Source organism: Pseudomyrmex gracilis, unplaced genomic scaffold (genome assembly GCF_002006095.1).
Source record: "Pseudomyrmex gracilis isolate BER0280 unplaced genomic scaffold, ASM200609v1 scaffold_47, whole genome shotgun sequence".
NCBI classification, from domain to species: domain Eukaryota; kingdom Metazoa; phylum Arthropoda; class Insecta; order Hymenoptera; family Formicidae; genus Pseudomyrmex; species Pseudomyrmex gracilis.
The window spans coordinates 424,422-444,220 of NW_018020631.1; the positions used below are offsets into that span (position 1 = coordinate 424,422).

The 19,799-nt window shown below is 37.0% G+C and overlaps 1 protein-coding gene across 2 annotated transcripts in view; it reads left to right on the forward strand.

The window, feature by feature from the left end:
* Nucleotides 1–19,799, forward strand: part of LOC109853374 (lachesin-like) — a 55,116-nt gene that overhangs the window by 19,395 nt on the left and 15,922 nt on the right. For both annotated transcript variants that reach the window (XR_002250107.1, XM_020425443.1), the window contains exons 2-4: nucleotides 2,193–2,284; nucleotides 10,531–10,637; nucleotides 12,866–13,051. Coding sequence is in view for 1 of the 2 variants with exons in the window: in XM_020425443.1 (XP_020281032.1) it covers nucleotides 2,215–2,284; nucleotides 10,531–10,637; nucleotides 12,866–13,051 (363 nt within the window). In the remaining variant the exon portion in view is untranslated. The remainder of the gene's footprint in view (nucleotides 1–2,192; nucleotides 2,285–10,530; nucleotides 10,638–12,865; nucleotides 13,052–19,799) is intronic.

The window sequence follows — 19,799 nt, forward strand, 5'->3', positions numbered from 1 at the left end:
CTCTCTCTCTCTCTCTCTCTCTCTTTTAATTGATATATAAAAAAACAAGCAATTATTTATACAAATATTGTATTTATTAATATTTCGAAATTATTATTAATATGTTTTAAATATATATATATTTATTTATTTAACATATATTTTATATAAATTTTGCATTCTTTTGTTGGAAATTACATTTTTACTGTGATCATTGCAGGAGAGCTGAATATTTTCTCCCGTGTTACTCGCAACATACCCGCGAGAGTTGCAAATTCCACAGGAGAGAAAGCGAGTTCGGACATTTCGCCAACTTTGCACCGTGGCGGTGTCAAGTTTTATCGTTCCGCCTTTTCGCTCATCACATTCGAAACTTGTTGGACAAGGCCGCCGCCGCTATTGCTCATTGCAGCCGAGCGGAAAAGCTTGCTCTCGGGGTCTCGAACTTGATTCCGTTCCCTGTCGCAGCGGGCACGCGCTCACATGATGGATACACTTTGCTCGTATTGCGTGTGCGCGCGTCCCGGTGGGAGCGGCGATAAATGTACCTAACTTCTGCTGTTTTCTCGCAAAGTTGCGGATAAACTTTCTCGCGACGACTCCTCTTTCAGATGTAACAACGTGAACAGTCGTGACTTTGCATCAAAATCTTTACTCTATATGCACAGCAATCAAACGTCTCGTGCGCGTCACGCGCTCTAATCGTCAACTACTAGTGAAAACCGAAGGAAAGTATAAATTTTTAAAATTATGATTACTAGATAAACGAACGTTGTTGTCTTTATTTTGACTACAAGAAGGTTGATATGAGTGTCACATCAATTTAATATTATGATTCAAAGTGTCTAACAAGTCTACTAGCTTCGTTGCGCTTCGTAATGGAGTTATCAGTGTGCTGCTGTACAAGAGAAACTTGCCTGATTGGCGTTTAGCGCCTGCAACGCGCCAACCGGGTCGTCAAAGACGACGTTATTGCCGTGTTAAATTTCCGTACATATATCTCAATTATCATTTTTCCCGTCAAAGCTAATTTGCAATTAATTTTATCACAATTGCAACGTCTAAAATTTCTATCAATTATTTATCTACTTATTCATTACTTTAATTTTCATATTAAAGAGAATTTTTTTAAATATATCTGGAAATTTTCGTGTCGCATCTCTAGGTGAGAAAACTGGATTACTATATTGCTATCGAAGATTAATTTGCTTCCTGCATTGTATTTTTGTAGTTTATACACTGAAAGTCTGCAGTGATCGTTTCTGTATTTCTTTCTTGATCCGTGATGTAATATCGAGAAAACAAACGGGCCGTCATCATCCCCAATATAACCGGAAGCGCGGCGAGTGCCATGTTTTGATCTGTACGCAAAGTCTAGATGAAAGGATAAGAAATATCCCCGCGGAATATCGTCACAGACGCTGACACGACTTTAATGTTGTCGCCAGTAATATATATTCTCCTACATCCCGTGTCTACTTGACTATTTTTATTTTTACCATCTCTTCTCCGGTCGCGCGCAAACCAATAACTAGAGAAATTGCAACATGATTCAAGAGGAATTAATTCTCAAAAAAATAGTTGGATGTATGTATATATGTAATTTGATTATTTGCACACCCATGTGCAACAAAACTTGCCATTTAATTTGGAATAATAATTTGAATGAAATTGAATTATCGATAGTAATAGTCTTAGAAATTTGTAGATGGAATTATAATTGGTGTTCAATAACCCTTGACATTTCTTGTAATTTACGTTTATTTGATTTCGAGTTGTTAAACACACACACAAAGATACGATAGATTTATATATTTAATTACATTCATTAATAATTTATATGTGAATTATCAAAAGAGCGCTCATGATAAATTGTGCCTTTAATTAACTGAGAGACATGGCGTCGCGTGCTTGATTACTCGCGGGTCTCGTTAAATAATATTTTTGCATTATATAATTCATTCAATGTATTTTATTAATCACTAGTATAATACCAGAAGAAATAGTGATATACTTTATATCGCGCGAAGACTTCTGTAATTATCTTTTATATCTTATAATTTATAAAAGTGTTCGACAAGCGACTACGTACAAGCGAGCTATAAAAAAAAAACTAATAACCTTGTAATATTACTACATTATCATTGTAATAATATTTTACGTAAAAACTAGCAACAAAATATATTAACATAATAATATTTTTTATGTTTTAGCTAAATCCATGATTGTGGCAAAATGGTGGATCGGCAAAAAGCACTTTTAATAGTGTTATTAGCGCTCCTGATCTACCCAAACGACATCTTTGGTAAGTGGTACTATATCTGCAGAGAAATATCACAGATTAAAAAGAAGACTTGAAAGTGGTCAGTAAAATTTCACTCGATCAATATTAATTGCAACGATTCGCGTAAACGAATGCAGTGTGATTGAAACGATATGGTAGAACAAAAACAAGATTGATTTAATAAAATCCGTTAACGGATCTTTTCGGATGATCCCGCGATATTAGAATCCCTACGTAGAGAGTAGATAACTATCGCATCACGCAAACGAGCATTCGCGTTTGCAGATTTCGAGAGGGTCGAACCCGATGAATACGAGTGCCATGAGATATATATCGTACTATGTACGGGCAATTTTGCAACTAAGCCGCTCGTAGTGCACGACCACCTGTAAATACAATACCGGAACTAATCCGCTTTTGAAACGCACACTTGCGCGGCAGCACGACATACGGCGATATTGGCCTTACGACCTTCCACTCTCGGGTGAGATATTACTTTTTCTGAATATACGAATACGCGTGTAAAGCGAACAATTCAATTTTGCATTGCACGCGTTAAAATATGCGTGTGTATTATACAGTTTCCTATATATTTTTCTTTACTATATTTTTATTTTTAAGCAAACCCGCGTGTGATTTTTTATGTAAAGTAAAAAAAAATTTATTTACAAGTAACTGGGGCATATTCAGATAACTGTACAAAGTAGGATTTATCTTTACTTAAGGCAGATTTTTATATTTAATTACGGTTGTATTCAATACTGGAAGTTTTTTAAAAGGTTTCGCGAATTAAACTTCAACAATGCAAATAGATTTTCCGTTTAATTCAAGTAGAGAGTTTATTTGAGAAACAGAAATAAAGTGATTTTAATGGAAAATGTATCAGAGAAAGAGAAAGAGAGAGAGAGAGAGCGCTCCAGTTTTAACACTCACATGGCGAATCGATAATAATAGTTAATTAATAAACCAGTAAATAAGGATTATATATTTCAGATATCATAATATCTAATTATCTAGTAATTTCTTCATTATTATGCATGTATTAATTAATTACAATACTAACGTACACACCATTATGAGCAAATTATTCAATCATACAAGTGAACTGTTCGCGTGTAAAAGGAAATAAAATAATATGACAATCTTAAAAAATATTAATGAATAAAAAATATAGTTGAAGACAAATGAGAAAAGAGAACGCAGATATTATAAGTTTGTTGTAGACAAATGAGAAATTTCGCCACATACATACATACTCTATCAGAAAGAAAGAAGAGAATATATTGCTTTTCTCAAAGTCGTGTATTCGTAGTCGCATGATAATTTCCACCAAGGCAAAACGTCTTCATAACGAGTGAATGGCATTTGATTACTGACGTCACTCAATTTCAGCCGACCTCTCTCCCCACGTTCATGTCGAGTAAATAAGATTTCCTACAGGAAAACTAGCGCTTGGATATTCTTTGCGGATCCATTTCTCGCAAACAGGCAAGCGCCGTGACACCTGCATCCAATACGCATTCCCTTAACGACTGGCATTCTTCCGTTTTATCGTAAATTGCCCAATTTACATTGTAATCTCGACGAATTGTCACGTAGATCCGATTTTTTCTGTTTTCTTTTTTTATACATTAGATTCCGTTTAACCCTTTTCACTTCTTTTCTCCCAGAAATTTTTCGACGATTTTCTTATTTTTTCATTTCACTGTAGTTTGATGATAAATATTCTTTTTATGTAATGATAGATCGTATAACTAACATATATTATTCTTGAAGCTTGAAATAAATGTAGAAAAAGAAATAAAAGATCATTTCTCAATTATTTCCAACAACCAAAATCGATTTTTTTTCAATTTTATAATGATATAAAAAGTGAATTGAGAAGCGTATCTACTTTTATAAACTGAACTCAATGACTTATTTTATTATTCAATTTATTACTTACTTTATTACTTAAAAGTGTAGATTTATTTAAGTGACAACATTTATTTAAGTGAAAATAGTAAAAGATTGAAAAACTATATATATATGTTCTTAGTAAAAGAAAAAAATAAATAACAAAACTATATTTTTTCAACTTTTAATATGTAAAAACCATATCATAATTTGTAAATGTTTATAAGATATCATATAAATCATATCAGAATATTTTACTCACTGACTGTACACAAATTTGTAAAGCTTTGTAAAGTATAGCTTTGTAAATAATGTACATTTTGGAAGCTCTTTGAATCATGAATTGCAAACAGTTCTAAAACAAAATCTGTTCGAGTGGGAGAGCGCCACGATAGCTTTATAGACGCTACACTTCTAAATCGCAGATAATTCGAGTAGTTACGAGAAAGAGGAAAACAATAATTACGAACATAGGATGCAAGAACCCGTCAAAAAGTGCGAAATGTTTATTGCATGTTGAATATCGAATACTAAATGCGTGACACTGAAAGGGATAAATAAGGACAAAAACGTGAGAAGCATAGAAAGAAGCAGCATCCGCCAATCGGAAACTTCCGCTTATCGGTCGCTTAACGAAGGGTGAATTGAAAAGGAACGGCTATTCAGAAGCGGGCAAACGGAAGAATAAATTGAGTTAAATTAAACGAGACCTCCTCTTTTACGCTTTTCTCGAAGTGAGCGACGTCATTGATGAAGGCACCCCGCAATGCAAATTCACGGCTTTATTTAGATATTTTTCCTTTAATCCAAGATATACGCTGTCGTGAATACAGCATATCTTCCATCATTCTCTTCTCACAATAATGCTCGAGATAATCGAAAACAAAAAAAAACATGAGAATTTTATTTATATTTACAATGTAAAAATATAATATTTTTTTTCACGAAATATTTTACAACGCAACGTTCATCCGAAAATGATTCACGCTACGAAAGCAAAACGAACGAGAGGACTGTACAAACGCGCGTCAATGCATTTCGTTCTCAGCTCTCGTATTTCTACATTGCGATGAATTTAGCGCCGTGCCTAGTCGGTATAAAACCGAGCTCTTCCGCTTATGTTTTGCATTACCGGCACCACTGTCAAATCGCGACAAAACTCGCCTCAAACGTCTCATTACGATAGGCAAATCCGCTTTTGCGAGACAATCAGAAAACTGAAACTACGAGAAAAAGATAAAAGTCAAGGAAAGACAGAGAAAAAGTAAAATGAAAGAAGTGGAAAAGAAAAACCTACAATAATGCTGAAAAAATAAACTTCTTAAATATTACATTAATCTTGTAACACAATAAATACATAAACACAGTTAACATAAAAAATGTAAAAACATATAAATAAAATTCTAACAAATGTAAAAATATATAAATATATAAATAAATAAATATGTAAAAATATATAAATAAAATTCTTTGTATACAAAATGCACGAGAACTTTAATTAAAGATAACTACAGGGTGCGTTAAACATAAATAACATAAGTAAAGCGCAGATAAAAAAAGGAGGATCGAGTCAAAAGCCGAGAAAAAGAAAAAGAGAGTTATAAAACGAGAAAAATGAAACGCTGAAACTCTGGAACGACTTTCCGTCGAGAGTCGACTTCGCGAATATTTCTTTAGTCGGGCGGAGTTACATGCGGATGGTAGCTGTTGGGTGACGAGATTTGTAGAGTGTCTGTTTGCTTGTTTGGCCGTTTACTTTGGCCACTCGCGAAGGAAGAAAGTGCGTTTGTAAGCGCAGAAGCAAACGGCGTCAGGACCAGTGGCGCAACCTTTCTCTCCCTATGCAAAGGTATTTTGGAGTCTGTATTCAGTTAGTAAAAGATGCAATAATGTGTATCGATTAGTTCGAACAACTTTTGTAATTCTATCGAATTCCATCAAATTACGTTGGTGATTCACACAGTTATTTCAAACTTTGTTTTATTATAAATATATTTATAAAAAATTATGTTAGTATATGTGCGTATTTCCAGAAAGTATAACATATATATATATATATATATATATATATATATATTCTTGTAATATTGAATAATATGTATGAGATAGTTTTAGTGCTTTAACTTTTCTGACACATACGAGACGAAGCTGATGTTACTTACAATATTTTGAGTGAGCATGTGCACAATTTGATGCAACAATGTGTAGTTAATACATATTACTTTAATAAACTTTATCAAACTACATACACAGTGACAGCTTTGGCGCTTTGGATGCACGATTATGCGCATGATATAAATAAGTCGATCGAGTAAATTTCACGAAGTTCGTTCGCAATGAATTTTTGCGTCATCTTGGAAAATGCGAAGTAAATCTGTTGTATCTCAGAAATAAATTTTATATTACATACAATAAATAGTGAAAAAATATTTTATAATATAAAAATATCTAGACAGACGTTTTTTTGATAGAATTTTCTTAATAAAACTAATAAGAAATGCTAGATGTTTTGAAAACGATTGTTATTAGAATATTACGCTTGATATAAGCAGTAACTAATAATGAGTGATAAATTAATATTCTTCCAAGTGATTATTGCATTCGATGTGCGTACGAAATAATGCGCAAAATTATTATTGTCAAGTAACAATGATCAGTAGAGAGTAAATAATTGTGCATTGCATTACCATTTATGAGATAAATTGTTCAAATCATCGTATAATCGATAGTTCGCGTTTCGTTCTCTATCATCAGTTGGTTATTTTTCGATGTATCGATATATAATATGTCTCCATTCGAATGCATTTTATATTAAATACAACACATACGCGCGTATATATGTATACTAAAAAATTACACATTTACTTTTATTGTATATGTTTACTTCATAAATATTTATCAATGTACAAATATTACACATATAGAAATATTTAAGTGCTGCAAAGAGACACATGTTGAACAAATTTAAACTATCAAAATAAAAAATACGAAAAAAAACATTTTTACTAAAAGAAAAAACATGAAAAACAATAAATAAATCTTTTTATAGACGAATATAAAAATAAGTTTTGGAAATGAATACTGCTATGATATGAGAAGAAGCGACCGTCTAATAATGGAAAAGCCCTAGTACAAAAATTGCCCGAATTATCTCGCAGCAGAGTTTACAACGTTGAGTTTAATAAGACTGTTACAGGTAAAGGATTATATGTTGAGCAGCGAAAGCTACTAATTTGACTACGGGCTGTACATTCCAGCGTGAAGAAGAATTTTACGATATTTAATATCCATAACAGTTTTCTCTCTCTCTTTCTGTTTCTCTCTCTCTCTCTCTCTCTCTCTCTCTCTCTCTCTCTCTCGCCTTCTTTTCCTTTCTCTCTCATGTTCTCGACGGAAGTTCGATAATAAGCTACTCGCAATTTTCAACGAAGTTTCCGGACGGAAGACCGTGGCCTCTCCTGTACTTGCTGTTGCAACGCCGATGAGTACGACGCGCATAAGTAATTTATGCCAGTGCAACTTTTTAATATTGATAGAATGCGAATGGGTTATCGTCAATTTTCTGGCTTTGCTCTGCTAGCACCTTTAAACGATTCAAGACATAGATGTTAGATTAAAACTTCAATAAAATATCAGCGTTTATGCAATACAAGTATTTATAATGCACAAGCATTTATAATGTGGTTTTTAAACAGTTTTATATTGTTTCGTTTTTTTTTCTGTAATTTTTTTCTGATTTATCGGTTAAAGTTACAATCTATAATTTTTGTCGTTTTTTAATTATTTAATCGTATATTGTACGCTTTCAGCATATAAATAAAAATCAAATTTAATAAAATTTAATTGTAATATGTTCTAATTTCGTGCGCGCGCGCAAGAAAATTTCTTTTCACAAAATAATTAAAACTGTGCGCAGTTTGCTATGTGCGGCGCCTTAATTGTGAACATTACTTTTACTGAGACAAATGACTATGACCTGGTTTTTATGCATTCCATAGAATATAGTTATATTTTATGACTTGTAATATTTAGTGTTATGTTTTTGCGTATCACAAACTTGCATTATCGTTGACAACAGAATGTTGGGCGGTCCGTGTTGATCATCGCTTTTGCTTATAATACTTTGCAATCTTATTATTCCTGTTATGAGATAAATAGGTCAAGCTTGTCTCCTCTTCTTAGAATCTCTACTAGCTCCTTTATCGCTATACTCTTCGTTGTGACGTCGCGTTCTTCCGCATCGGATTTTCCTACCTCTAGAATTTTGTTTTGTCTCTTTACAGAACGCTTCACAACAGCACCATCCCGTTTTATAATTCGCTTCTAATCACTTACCGTTTTAATTGCGTTGATTAAATATTGTAATATTTTAATTTTTAAATGACTGTGAAAATTTAGCTCTAAAACTTTCTGGTAAAAATATTAATATAAATTTGCTTGCATTGTATTTATTTATACAGTTAATCTTTTTAATATGTTACGCACATAAGTAGATGTCACATGCATAAAATAATTATATATATGTGAGATTTTAAAATGAGCTTAAAATATATAGAAAAACTCATAATGACAGAAGAGCACTAAGTTGATTATACCGATTTAATATTGCAAATTTCTTTGTTGACTGCTACTTTTGTTCATCGATAGTGATGTCACATAATGATGTCGTGGTTTGAAAATAGAAGTATATATACATATACTATATGTGTGTGCGTGTTTAAATAATTTTGATATAAACAAATAATTTTCTAAATAAACAACTAAATCAATCAGTCTCAGATATATTGAGTATTTTTTCTAGAGTTTGCTCGAATAAGCGAAAAATATTGTTATACTAATGCCAAGCTGTATAATTTCTCTCTCTCTCTCTCTCTCTCTGCAAGCCTCGCGTATTGCAGAACGTAAAAATCTTCAAATCGAGTAGCTTATGCAGCAGCTGGGACAGAAATTTCTGCGGAAGTATCATTGTCCTGTTTACTTTGTTGTACGCTGCTGCCGGATACTTTTAGTAAAAATTTATGCAAAAATATTAGGCGTGCATCTTTTCGGTATTGTTGGAAGCCATTGAACCATGGTACATTTTCTATAAACAACGTTTCTGGACTCACGAACAAAAAGTATTATTTTTAGATAGTTATTACATGGGAATCGTGAAATATAAGAACAATGCTTTTGAAGAGTCAGTTTTCTTCTTATTGCTCGCGTAGACTTTACCATTTGTGCGTTCAACCGAGTCTCTTCGCGTCGACTTGTCTCGTTTCTCACTATAAAGTGATCGATTCAATCAACATCTGCGTCATTATTCTGTAAATTACCGGATAACCATCTCGACGCGATATTCGGCTGCCGATTACACGATTAATTCAATTCGTTCGACGTGCGACTCATTTCGCGATGGTTTAGTTCATATTAGCGAGACGTAAAAATTATTTGACGCCACGCTCACAATGCATTTAGTTGCGACATTGAATAATAAATTGTATCGCAGACGGACGCGCGTTGAGAAAATAAATCGCGGAATTTCACATAAGCAGAGAGTACAATAGGTATTGTATACATCCCGCATCCATCGATACGACGTATTTCGCGTAAATGCCAGTGAAACGATTTACATTACATACCTTACGCATCGTATTTTTGCGCTTTTTCTCTTGCGCACGACTGCCACGTCATATCGAACGCTATGGCTATTGTCGTGTAACAGTATTACTTATAGTGCAGCCACGAAACAATTTGAAAACACATGAAAAATGTGAAAAAGTAAAAAGAGATACGTATTGTACATGTATAGAGAGCGATACGGTAGCTGTAATCACGGAGAAGATTCGATATTTATGGCAACTGCGTGGGCTGCACGCATATAATCTTGCTTTTAGGAAGATAACGTAATGTTATACGTTTTTCCGAGACAACATGAATTATATTTTTTCAAGAACTGCAGAGGTTGTAGATTTTATCGTTTTATCGTTTTTCCATCATAAAACATTCGTAACTTTGTATGTAATTATCGAGGCGGAGGTAAAGGCACTTGAAGATATCATATTCCGTGACGATTAATGTTACTCATGCATAATGGGAAGTTCGCTCAAGTGCCGCGCATATGGCAGCGATTCTCGCTAATTCGACGTCACGTCTATGCATTTAATTTGCAGTCGCGAAACGCGTCTCCCTTTCTCCCCCCTCCACCTTCCTTCCACCTGCATTTCGTCGAGTCGCGTACTGTGCGAGCCTTGTGACGTTTATTCGCTTTCCATAAAGTGCATTCTGTACGACGGCGAATTGACGTCGCTGTCGAAAAATTGCCAGCGGTGTGCGGTATGCAAATTGCGTATGTATTTTTCACGAACGTCGTACGTATTTTATCGTTTCAGGCGGCGCTTTCCAGCCCGAATTCTCCGGTCCTATCAACAATCTAACCATCGCACTCGGGAGGGACGCCACTTTTACGTGTCTGGTGAAACATCTAGGAGGTTACAGAGTAAGTTGTATGAAAAGCGCGAGCGCGCGTCCGTTATGTCCGTAACGCTCGCTTAACTTTCCGAGATGTCTCACTTAACTTCTGAAAGGACGTGTCTTTAAAAAGTCGTATTTCCCATTCTGACTCCTCTAGTCTAAACTTTTGCGGTACATGTACATTTTCGTCGTCGCGACATTTATTCGATACTGCGGTTAAATATCCGACTGTCATAAAAGTTTATCACGAAACACTCAAAATTAAAAGTAAAATGACGACATGTACATAGAATAGAATCATTATGAATAATTATTCGGACATAATTTACGAGCGTTTGTATTAAAATTCTTACTTTTGAAAATCGGCTTTTGTCTCTTACGGGAAAAAGCAGTACAAAATGAGTCTGTAACAAGGAAAGCAAACTTCAACGAGACGTGTACACGGAAAATACATTCAACGCTTTTTAAATAATCTATTTTGGTAGGAGTTCTTTTTATAAACGCAAAAGTCGATCTTGATATCTGCAGAATTCTCACTTCAAGAATGGAAAGAATTCGAGGTAAAATTTTTCGCTTATACTTATTCTCTTTCGCTCGACTTTCTTCTTTCAGAAGACCGGATAAAGAGAATTTTCTCGATACACGCGTCTATAAGAAAGGCACAAGCGGCCTTTTCCTGACGCATTAACGAAATCTTTTTATAAAGCTAATCTCGGATCGCGCCATCGATCGCAAGCACGAGCGCGCGCGAAATAACTTGACTTAACACTCGTTATTACGAGCTGGAAATTCACGCGTTTACGGCGGTAGAATTTAATAATAGTTTTATCCGCGCATCGCCGCGGTAAGAATTATCTTTTTCACGCAATATCGTTTCTCTTCGCGTGTTCGCAAATTGCATTACCCTATACCCGGCGAAAACCGGTATAACCAGCAACTGTATAACCATTACGAGGTATAACCAGTTGCTTCTAACGGACGTGTTTGTTTGTAAACGGTCGGATGTGTTTAGACTATAGACCACAGAGGCAGCTATCCATATCTAACGTCTCCGATGAAACTGCAAACTATAGATCGGAAGGCCGGATTACGTTTCGCATCGATACGAATCACTGCTGTCAATTTGTTGAGGCAAAAGCAAAATATCAACATTAGAACGCGTTTCATTGCCGAATTAATTGTCGACTGTTTCCTTCATTTTCAATCTTCATTGCATACACATACATAGAACTGCACAATTATTATTACGTTTAAATTAATTGCGCGGTACAACGAGGACATTGATTTTATATAAATAAATGTCAACGACGTTTCGTGTCGGTCAAGTTAAAACAATTGGGACCGAATTTGTGATATAAAGCACAGCCGTGATGTATGTGTGTGTGTATGTGTGTGCATGCGCGCGCGCGCGTTAAAAATCTGTCGGGTATTAGATACATATCAAAGATTTTTTCCATAACTGCTTTTTAAGAGAATCTGAAAGTCAAATTCGAAGAGCGACCGATATATATCCACAAGCAACTCATTTCTCGATATCTTTATATAAACGATTCCGCATCGAGCAATTGAGATTTTATTGAGCAACCTTTAAGATAGTTACAACAGCGAGATAACCTTTTGTGCTCAAAAAACATGAGGAACTGTCGATGATACTTCTGTCGAAGAGACGGAAATTTAGTCCCGCTTGCTGCGAACACACGAAGATGTCGATGCCTTTCTAGTTGGCGGAACACGAAACGACATCCTGACGCGCGCGCGCGTACACGCGGGAATAATGACAGAGTCACGGCGCGCGCGGTCGGGTATCCGGTTTTCTATTACTAGTCCTGGAATAGGCGGCATATACAGGTGGTACGTAACTGTGGATGCGCGCGCGTGTGCCTGCGTTCGTCTGCTCGCTCGCGTGAAATCGCTCGAGTTCCTCGCATCGGAGATTCGGAATATTCTAAGGAAAATGCAAATACCGCGCTGTGGAAGTTTGGCCAAGGGGAATCGCGCGTGTGTCGATCTATCTATGTGTACGTGTGTGTTACGTACGTGCGTGTACACCTCGCGGTATAAGCGTATATATAGTACACGCGCCTTCGCATCTGTTTGTATTCTGCAGTCGGTTGTCTGTGAGGAAATTGCGGTGTCCTCGGAGAAATCCGCGACGGCGTCATCGTGATTTCCGGTGCCGACGTCTCGTCTCTCCCTCTTTCTGTTCTCCGTTTGCCCTATTAAGACCCCGATCTCTGGCGATTGATGTTTCAGGTCGGCTGGGTGAAGGCGGACACGAAAGCGATCCAAGCGATACATGACCACGTGATCACGCACAATCCGAGAGTATCCGTGTCTCATAGTGACCATACTATGTGGAATCTTCATATTAAGTTCGTGCAAAAAGAGGACGCCGGTCTTTACATGTGCCAGATCAACACGGACCCGATGAAGAGTCAGGTATATGTATGATGATGTGTTTTTAAATTATTCAATAGATATTTATGCCACGGAGTTGATTTACTCACGATTTACGAACTATCGATGTACTGTGTGAATCAGTCGGTTCTTTCAAAAGTTTTTCCAACACGCACCGTGTGCTTCAATTACAAAGTTTTCGCCGTTCGTTCGAATCGGGAGCGACGTCCGTTTCGCGCCTTACTTACGCCCGTCGCCATTAATATCGGCCAGCGGGTAAATCTAACGAGGCGCACAAGTTTCGCGAGCGATCGCGAGAACGACGACACCGCGGCGGCTCGACGGTGGCGACGGAAGTATCGTTAGGAAGTTACTGAGAGAGAGACAGAGAGTGGGAGAATGCTTCTAATAGCATTTCGCCGCCGTTTTAGAAACGCGCTAAGCGGAAGGAACGCATGGAAGGAACGCATGGAATTTACTTAGGCGCAGAAACGGCAGTCTATTTGCCATTTCAAACAATTATGTCCCTCCCTTCGCGCATCCAATCGAAATAACATCAACTTCTTTAGTAGCTTTCCGAAAGAAATGAGAAACTCATGAAACGTACATTGTTCGTGATTATAAACGTAATCTGACTCACATATATGTTTTTTTATCTCGAAATAAAATAAATCTTTGCTTTTTCACAGATTAAAAAATATTTTACATCAGTTTTAATATTCACTGAAGATACATTTTCTGTTTAATACTGCTCTCGATGTTTTTCCTCGATAGTATAAGCTAGGATATATACATAATCTTTATTTGAAATTAATAGTGGCAAACCGACAAGCAACATACAATAACTAATTGGAACAACGTGTCAATTACGTATAATAAACGATAAAACAACATGTGGAAGACTTAGTCCAGTAATGATCGTACAATTTTGGCAAGGCAAATTCATCTCATATAATATAAATATTGTTGCATATTTTATATTGCATTTATAACGCACAGATCATATTCTATAAATTTGTTACAAGTATTTCACGGAGCTTAGAGATAAGCCTCATGTCACAGAGTGATTCTGTCTGTTATGATAAACGTATTAAGTTTTATCTATAGACAATTTTGATTATAGTTTTATTTTAATTCGAAACATAAAACAGCGTTTTTTGTCACATTTTTTATGCAGTTTTTTAATTTTTTAAATTAATTCTTATCAATTTATATTATTCGGATATTCTGAAACCTTGAACGTTTACTAGCTCGAATGAAAATACGAGAAATAGAGTTTTGTAATAAGAAAAGTTTACAATCTCCCCGACTATTATAAAATGTATAATATTTATAATCTCATTTTTAATATTAGACATAAAAAAGTACTTGAAAGATATTATTAGTTCATGCAACATATATATATGTAATAAACGAGATAAAAACTAATCAGCTTTTATTTTATTACAATGACATTGTGAAATAAGATAGTCTTTGCAGTGAGACTTACACGATATATTATATTACCAATAAAATTCGTAGTAAAAAAACTCCAATAATAGTATTCTCGTGCGTAAATAAGTATTCTACGCCATTCCGCCGCAATCAGCTTTAAGGAAACACGACCTCTCGTGCTATGGATTTAGCTCCGAAGAAACGACGGTTTTCCAATAGAGATTTAGCTTGTACGAGGGATGAGTGTGAAAACTATCTTTAGCGGATATTTATTATTCACGGCATACATATCGTGGCAAATCGATTGCGATAAGTTGCCGAACTGTAAGTGAAACAATTAATCGAGCGACTCCGCTGCCAATGATGTCCGCATCGATAAAGTGCCAAGATGTGCTCGAGTTAATCGATAGTTGCTCAATTACAATCGGACTGCGTCCCACTTGGCCCATGCAATTAATCATTCCGGAGTCTCAGTTTGCTCTAACTATCATTAACATAATCCACTGGTGTAATGTGCGTGATCGTATTCACATTAGAACACAGCAAAATAATATATCAAGAACTGTATCAAAAATTCTCACACACTACATTCTCTTGTATAAAATTTTCAATACAGATTTTTTTGTGGATATTTGCACGTCATAAATTACAGTACATTTAAATAATAAAATTTCTTGTAAAAATTTTGAAATTCCAAAGCCTGGAATTACATTTAATCATTAGCAAAAGGATATCAATTAGTTGGAAATTTCAAAACCACATAAATCCACCACAAACGCGAGTAACATTATAACTAACGACAAATGTAATCTCTGTTTAATACCATCATTAGTTTATTTGTATTTGTGATAAACATCACGTTCATTATCGTATTCATTACTGATAAAGCCTTGAAGCGGCGCGAACGAATGGGAGGGATAAATCGTCAATAGCAAGAGAGAGAGAGAAAGAGAGAGAGAGAGAGAGAGAGAGAAACATGAAGCCCTCGTTGTAGGCGGCAACAGTCGCTGCAAGCTCGTTTACACATCTCGATACTTTCCGCCGCCTGTAATCGTCGCCGGCGACGCGCGATAGCAAACCGCAGGGGTATTACCCACCCGCTGCAGTTGAGTATTAGCTGCTGCCTACATAACAATTTGTACAAGTATCGAAGGCATTTCGCGTACGCGCGGCTGGCAGACCCGCGGCATACTTAACGAGCTCGGGAACTTAACGAGCCGTCTTTGCCAGTTCGAAAACCCCGGCACTCCGGTTTATGAACACCCGTCCCAAGAAACGCTTAAATCCTCCTCGTTCTCTCTCTCTCTCTCTTTCGCTGATTTGCTTTGAGTTTACAGCTGCGTACAATCTTATCAGAAAAGGATTGAAATATTAAGTCACATTTAATGATTTTTTATACTATTACATACGTAACCGGTGTAGTAATTGTAAAGTCAATTAATTTGTTGCGTATGTGAATAAAAAGTAACTTGCGTGTTGACCCTGAATCACCGTTTATAAGAAGATATTCGCTCAAATCAAAGCAAGCAATTATGCGACAATTTCTTAAAACTCGTGCACTTTCCATTTTCCCTTGAAATGCATGACGCCGCATAGCTTGAAACGATAATTATTGCTGTCGCAAAGCGCGCAAAAATTTTGCTCCACACGAGGGGCGAGATTTTTCTCGCGGCGCGCACAAGACGCTTAACGAGCCACTTTAGTTAACGCGCGTGGGTTCTCGTTTCTTTCTGCTGTCTTTCAGGTGAGCGGAGTCGACCGCGCGATGTTGTCTGGTAGCCTTAAAGTAACACCAACGACCGTCTCTCTCTTCCCGGCAAAGTGATACCGCTATAAGTCTAGTCGAGATCTAATTTTCTGACGTTTCGGATTGAATTCGCGCGAGCCCCGCCATGCTGCCGAGCCGTACTTTTGCCTCCTCTCGCAAGGAAGAAAGCAGTAATCTTAAATAGTGCACTGAGCGTAACGCGCGCGACGGTTGTTGGCGAGACGACGGCAGGTGTCTCCTTCTCTCTTCTTCTTCCCTCTTGTCCTTCTTGTCGCTTTTGCTTTACGAGGTACTAAGCTAAATAATGAACACTCTGCGAGCAACTCCAATGAATGCCTCGGCCAATTCAGGAAATCCATAAAAAAGACGAATATAAAATGAAGATAAGCTTTCTAAGAGAAAAAACATGTACAAATAAAAACCTTATTTTTAACTTAAAACCTGTGGTCATAAAATTGCCTATTATGGTAATTTTAATGGAACATCGCATTTGTTTTACATCTTATCTCTTCTCCAATCGTATGTTTTATTTGTTTCGATTTTTGAATTATTATTTTAATGTATATATTCTTGTTTCTTTGCGCCTTGTTCTCATATATTTTACAAATGTTTCTTTTTATATATTGCTTTGCATTCCTTGTTTTACTCTCTAGGATATGTATGGTTCACTGCGAATGGAGTGCAAAACACAGATTCGGATTTTTCTCAGACAAATTCGATTGGAATTGAAATATAAATCTCTCGAATAATATATTCGAAAAGCAGAGATATCAATATGTGCATCATATAATTATAATATCAAAGCTACCTATTGTGTTATATATATATATATATATATTGTGTAAAGCGCTGCAAACACATCTGTAAAACAAGTAAAAATTTAATGTCGTCGCCGTTTTCCCTCACATTCAGTCTCAATATTCAAAGTAATAAATCCACCTTCTCGTAAACAAATCTTTCCTCTCGTAAACACGGCTTTTCCAGGTCGTTCCTTACACGTTTCTTCGTCGCTCTACGTGTATGTATCAGCAGTTAAAACACGACCGACACTCTCTGCAAAGAGGGTGCAGCCTCGCCTGTCGTAACTATATTTCCTCGCTTGTTGCCGAATATAGCGGCGCTCCCTGAGCATCGCTTGTAATTCCGACTGCGTGTCTGATAAAATTTACGCGTACGTATGTAAAGGCTTGCCGCGGCGTCGTCGGCTTTCTTGAAATTTCGCGTCACTACTTCACGGTTATCTGCATAATTTGCGCAACGCTACGCGCTGATTTAATCTAGCAATTGAATCGACTCTTGTCGACATTTTAGTTATACAGTCCTTGTAACATTTTACCACAAATATCTACGTATTTCTCTCGGCATGTTACATACATACGAAGAAAAGAGCGCAAATTTAATCGATTGGTGCAATTTCTCTCAGGTATATCATACAATTGTTCCGCGAGAAACTCTGCGCGCGTTATTATTTATCAATAATAGCCGCGTAGGTAGAGAATCTGACTAACGAGCGATAATGGGTCTCAACTAGAGCGTGTTGTTTGCAAGCGCGTGCATTTACTCTTTAATGATGACGAATTGGAATTATTCTGTAATATAACGTCGATAAATCTTCTTTCTTAGAAATAGTGTGCCGAGGTCTCTCGCGAAGCAAATTACGGTAAGAACTCACAATTCTTCGATGAGTTAAGGCTGCGATTATCGTTGGAAATGGTCAGTTGATCGACGAGATACGCATTCATTCACCGCGGCGAGCTGATACAGTCATTCGCAGAAGCGTAATAATTAATTTACGACGCGCGAGTGTGCAGACAGAGAGTTTCATAATTCAGTGGCGACACGTACGAGTTTACGCGCTCGGGCACGTGTCTCGCGCCGCGCTCGTCATCATCGCTCGTGGTAGGGTAGGTAGATAGGTAGGTACGCAGTTTGCATTCGTCGAGGCTGTTCTTGAGCGGCACAGCAGCGGCTTGCTAGACAACTCGGTTATAACGATTGAAGTTTCGTCGTGGCGTGGATTACACCCTCGTAATTGCGCGCACACCTCGCATCTCCGCGCGTCTTACGAGGACGCGAGAGCGACGACGTCGTTGTCGTAAAGGGGCTTCTCCTTTAAATCGCGGGTGAAACGAGGAGAATCGTAGGGAGGGAAGAAGAAACACACGTGAGGGAGGATACGAGATAGAGAAGAGCAAACGAGACGGAGATCCCTGCATTCGCGTACTGACGACGCGTCTCGTGGCTTGACGTACGACCGCAAAAGTTCCCCGACACAGACGTTCGAGGTTGATCCTCTTCCGCGATTCCGCCGCTGTCTTCTCGAGCGAGAATTATAACGTGATAGCGCCTTCGTGCGCGCACTGATAAGCGTCGCGTGCGTATAGTTACTGCGAAGCGCTTTGTTTCGTTGGCGGATTATTTTACACCTTGCAGGAAAACGCGCTGCAAATCGAGTATTTCGATGGTATCGGGCGTTGGCGCTGAACGTGGGAGTGTGTGTTTATATATAATTTACATTCCGGCATTCTAAAATGAAGAGCTACACCCTTGCATTCATCAGAATTATAAATAAATTCTGTTGCTTCGCTGTATAATTCGGGAATTTATTGCGTTATATAATATTTGAAGTTATTATCAGAAGCAAAGTGTTTAATTCTTCTTTATTATTACATGTCAAAAATATTTTCATATTAATAATAGCGAGTATAAATTATGTATGCTGATCAATATTCAATTAAAATTTATAACGTAATTTTGAAGCGTAAAAATTCTCTTTTTATACTTACCTGCGCAAATTATTACGTTGGCGAAACGCACATATGTGAATTATATATTGACAATTTTCGATTACGTAACTCACGTGTACGATTGTTAAACGTCGCAGGGAATAATAATGATCGTGCTTACTGTTAGTTATGATGTTTGACGCTACTGTGCGCCGTTAATTAACGAATAACCTACGACACACACCGGCATCCACGCTGGCAATGCCAGCGCTGCGTTGCACAGCCATAATATGTTACCAGCGCCCGAGCTAAAGTATATAGAACAAGCACTCGAGATTTAGGGACGCTCGTGTTATCCACCTGTCTTATGGCTGCACTTTGTAGTCCACTAATTTATGAAGAAGAAGAAGACCATATGTGTAAAACGACGAATTAATTTTTGCTGTGTCGTTTATTACATCACATTTAACGGAAGTCGGTAGCATTATCACATTTTCCTCCAGTTACTCAAAACTAAGCGAACTATATATGGTCTACGCTTGTTTTCATTAGTTTCACATTTTTATTTATATCTGCCTGCCGCGAATATACCGGGCCATTTCAAACGCTATCTCTACGGACGCTCCGTGCGCTGTGACGAGGGAAATAAAGCGAGCTGTATGTCATCGTTCTGATTCGCTTGTTGTTATCAACGCTGCACGTCGGACGCGCCACATGCGCGATGTCGTATTATATTAATGGAAAAAAATATCCTCTCCGTGCGTCGTGTATTACGATTTTTTGTGCGAGGCGGAGACATAATTGAAGTTAGAAACATAATTAGAACCATGGCTGCCTCGTATATGTTGCATTCTTCTTCGAG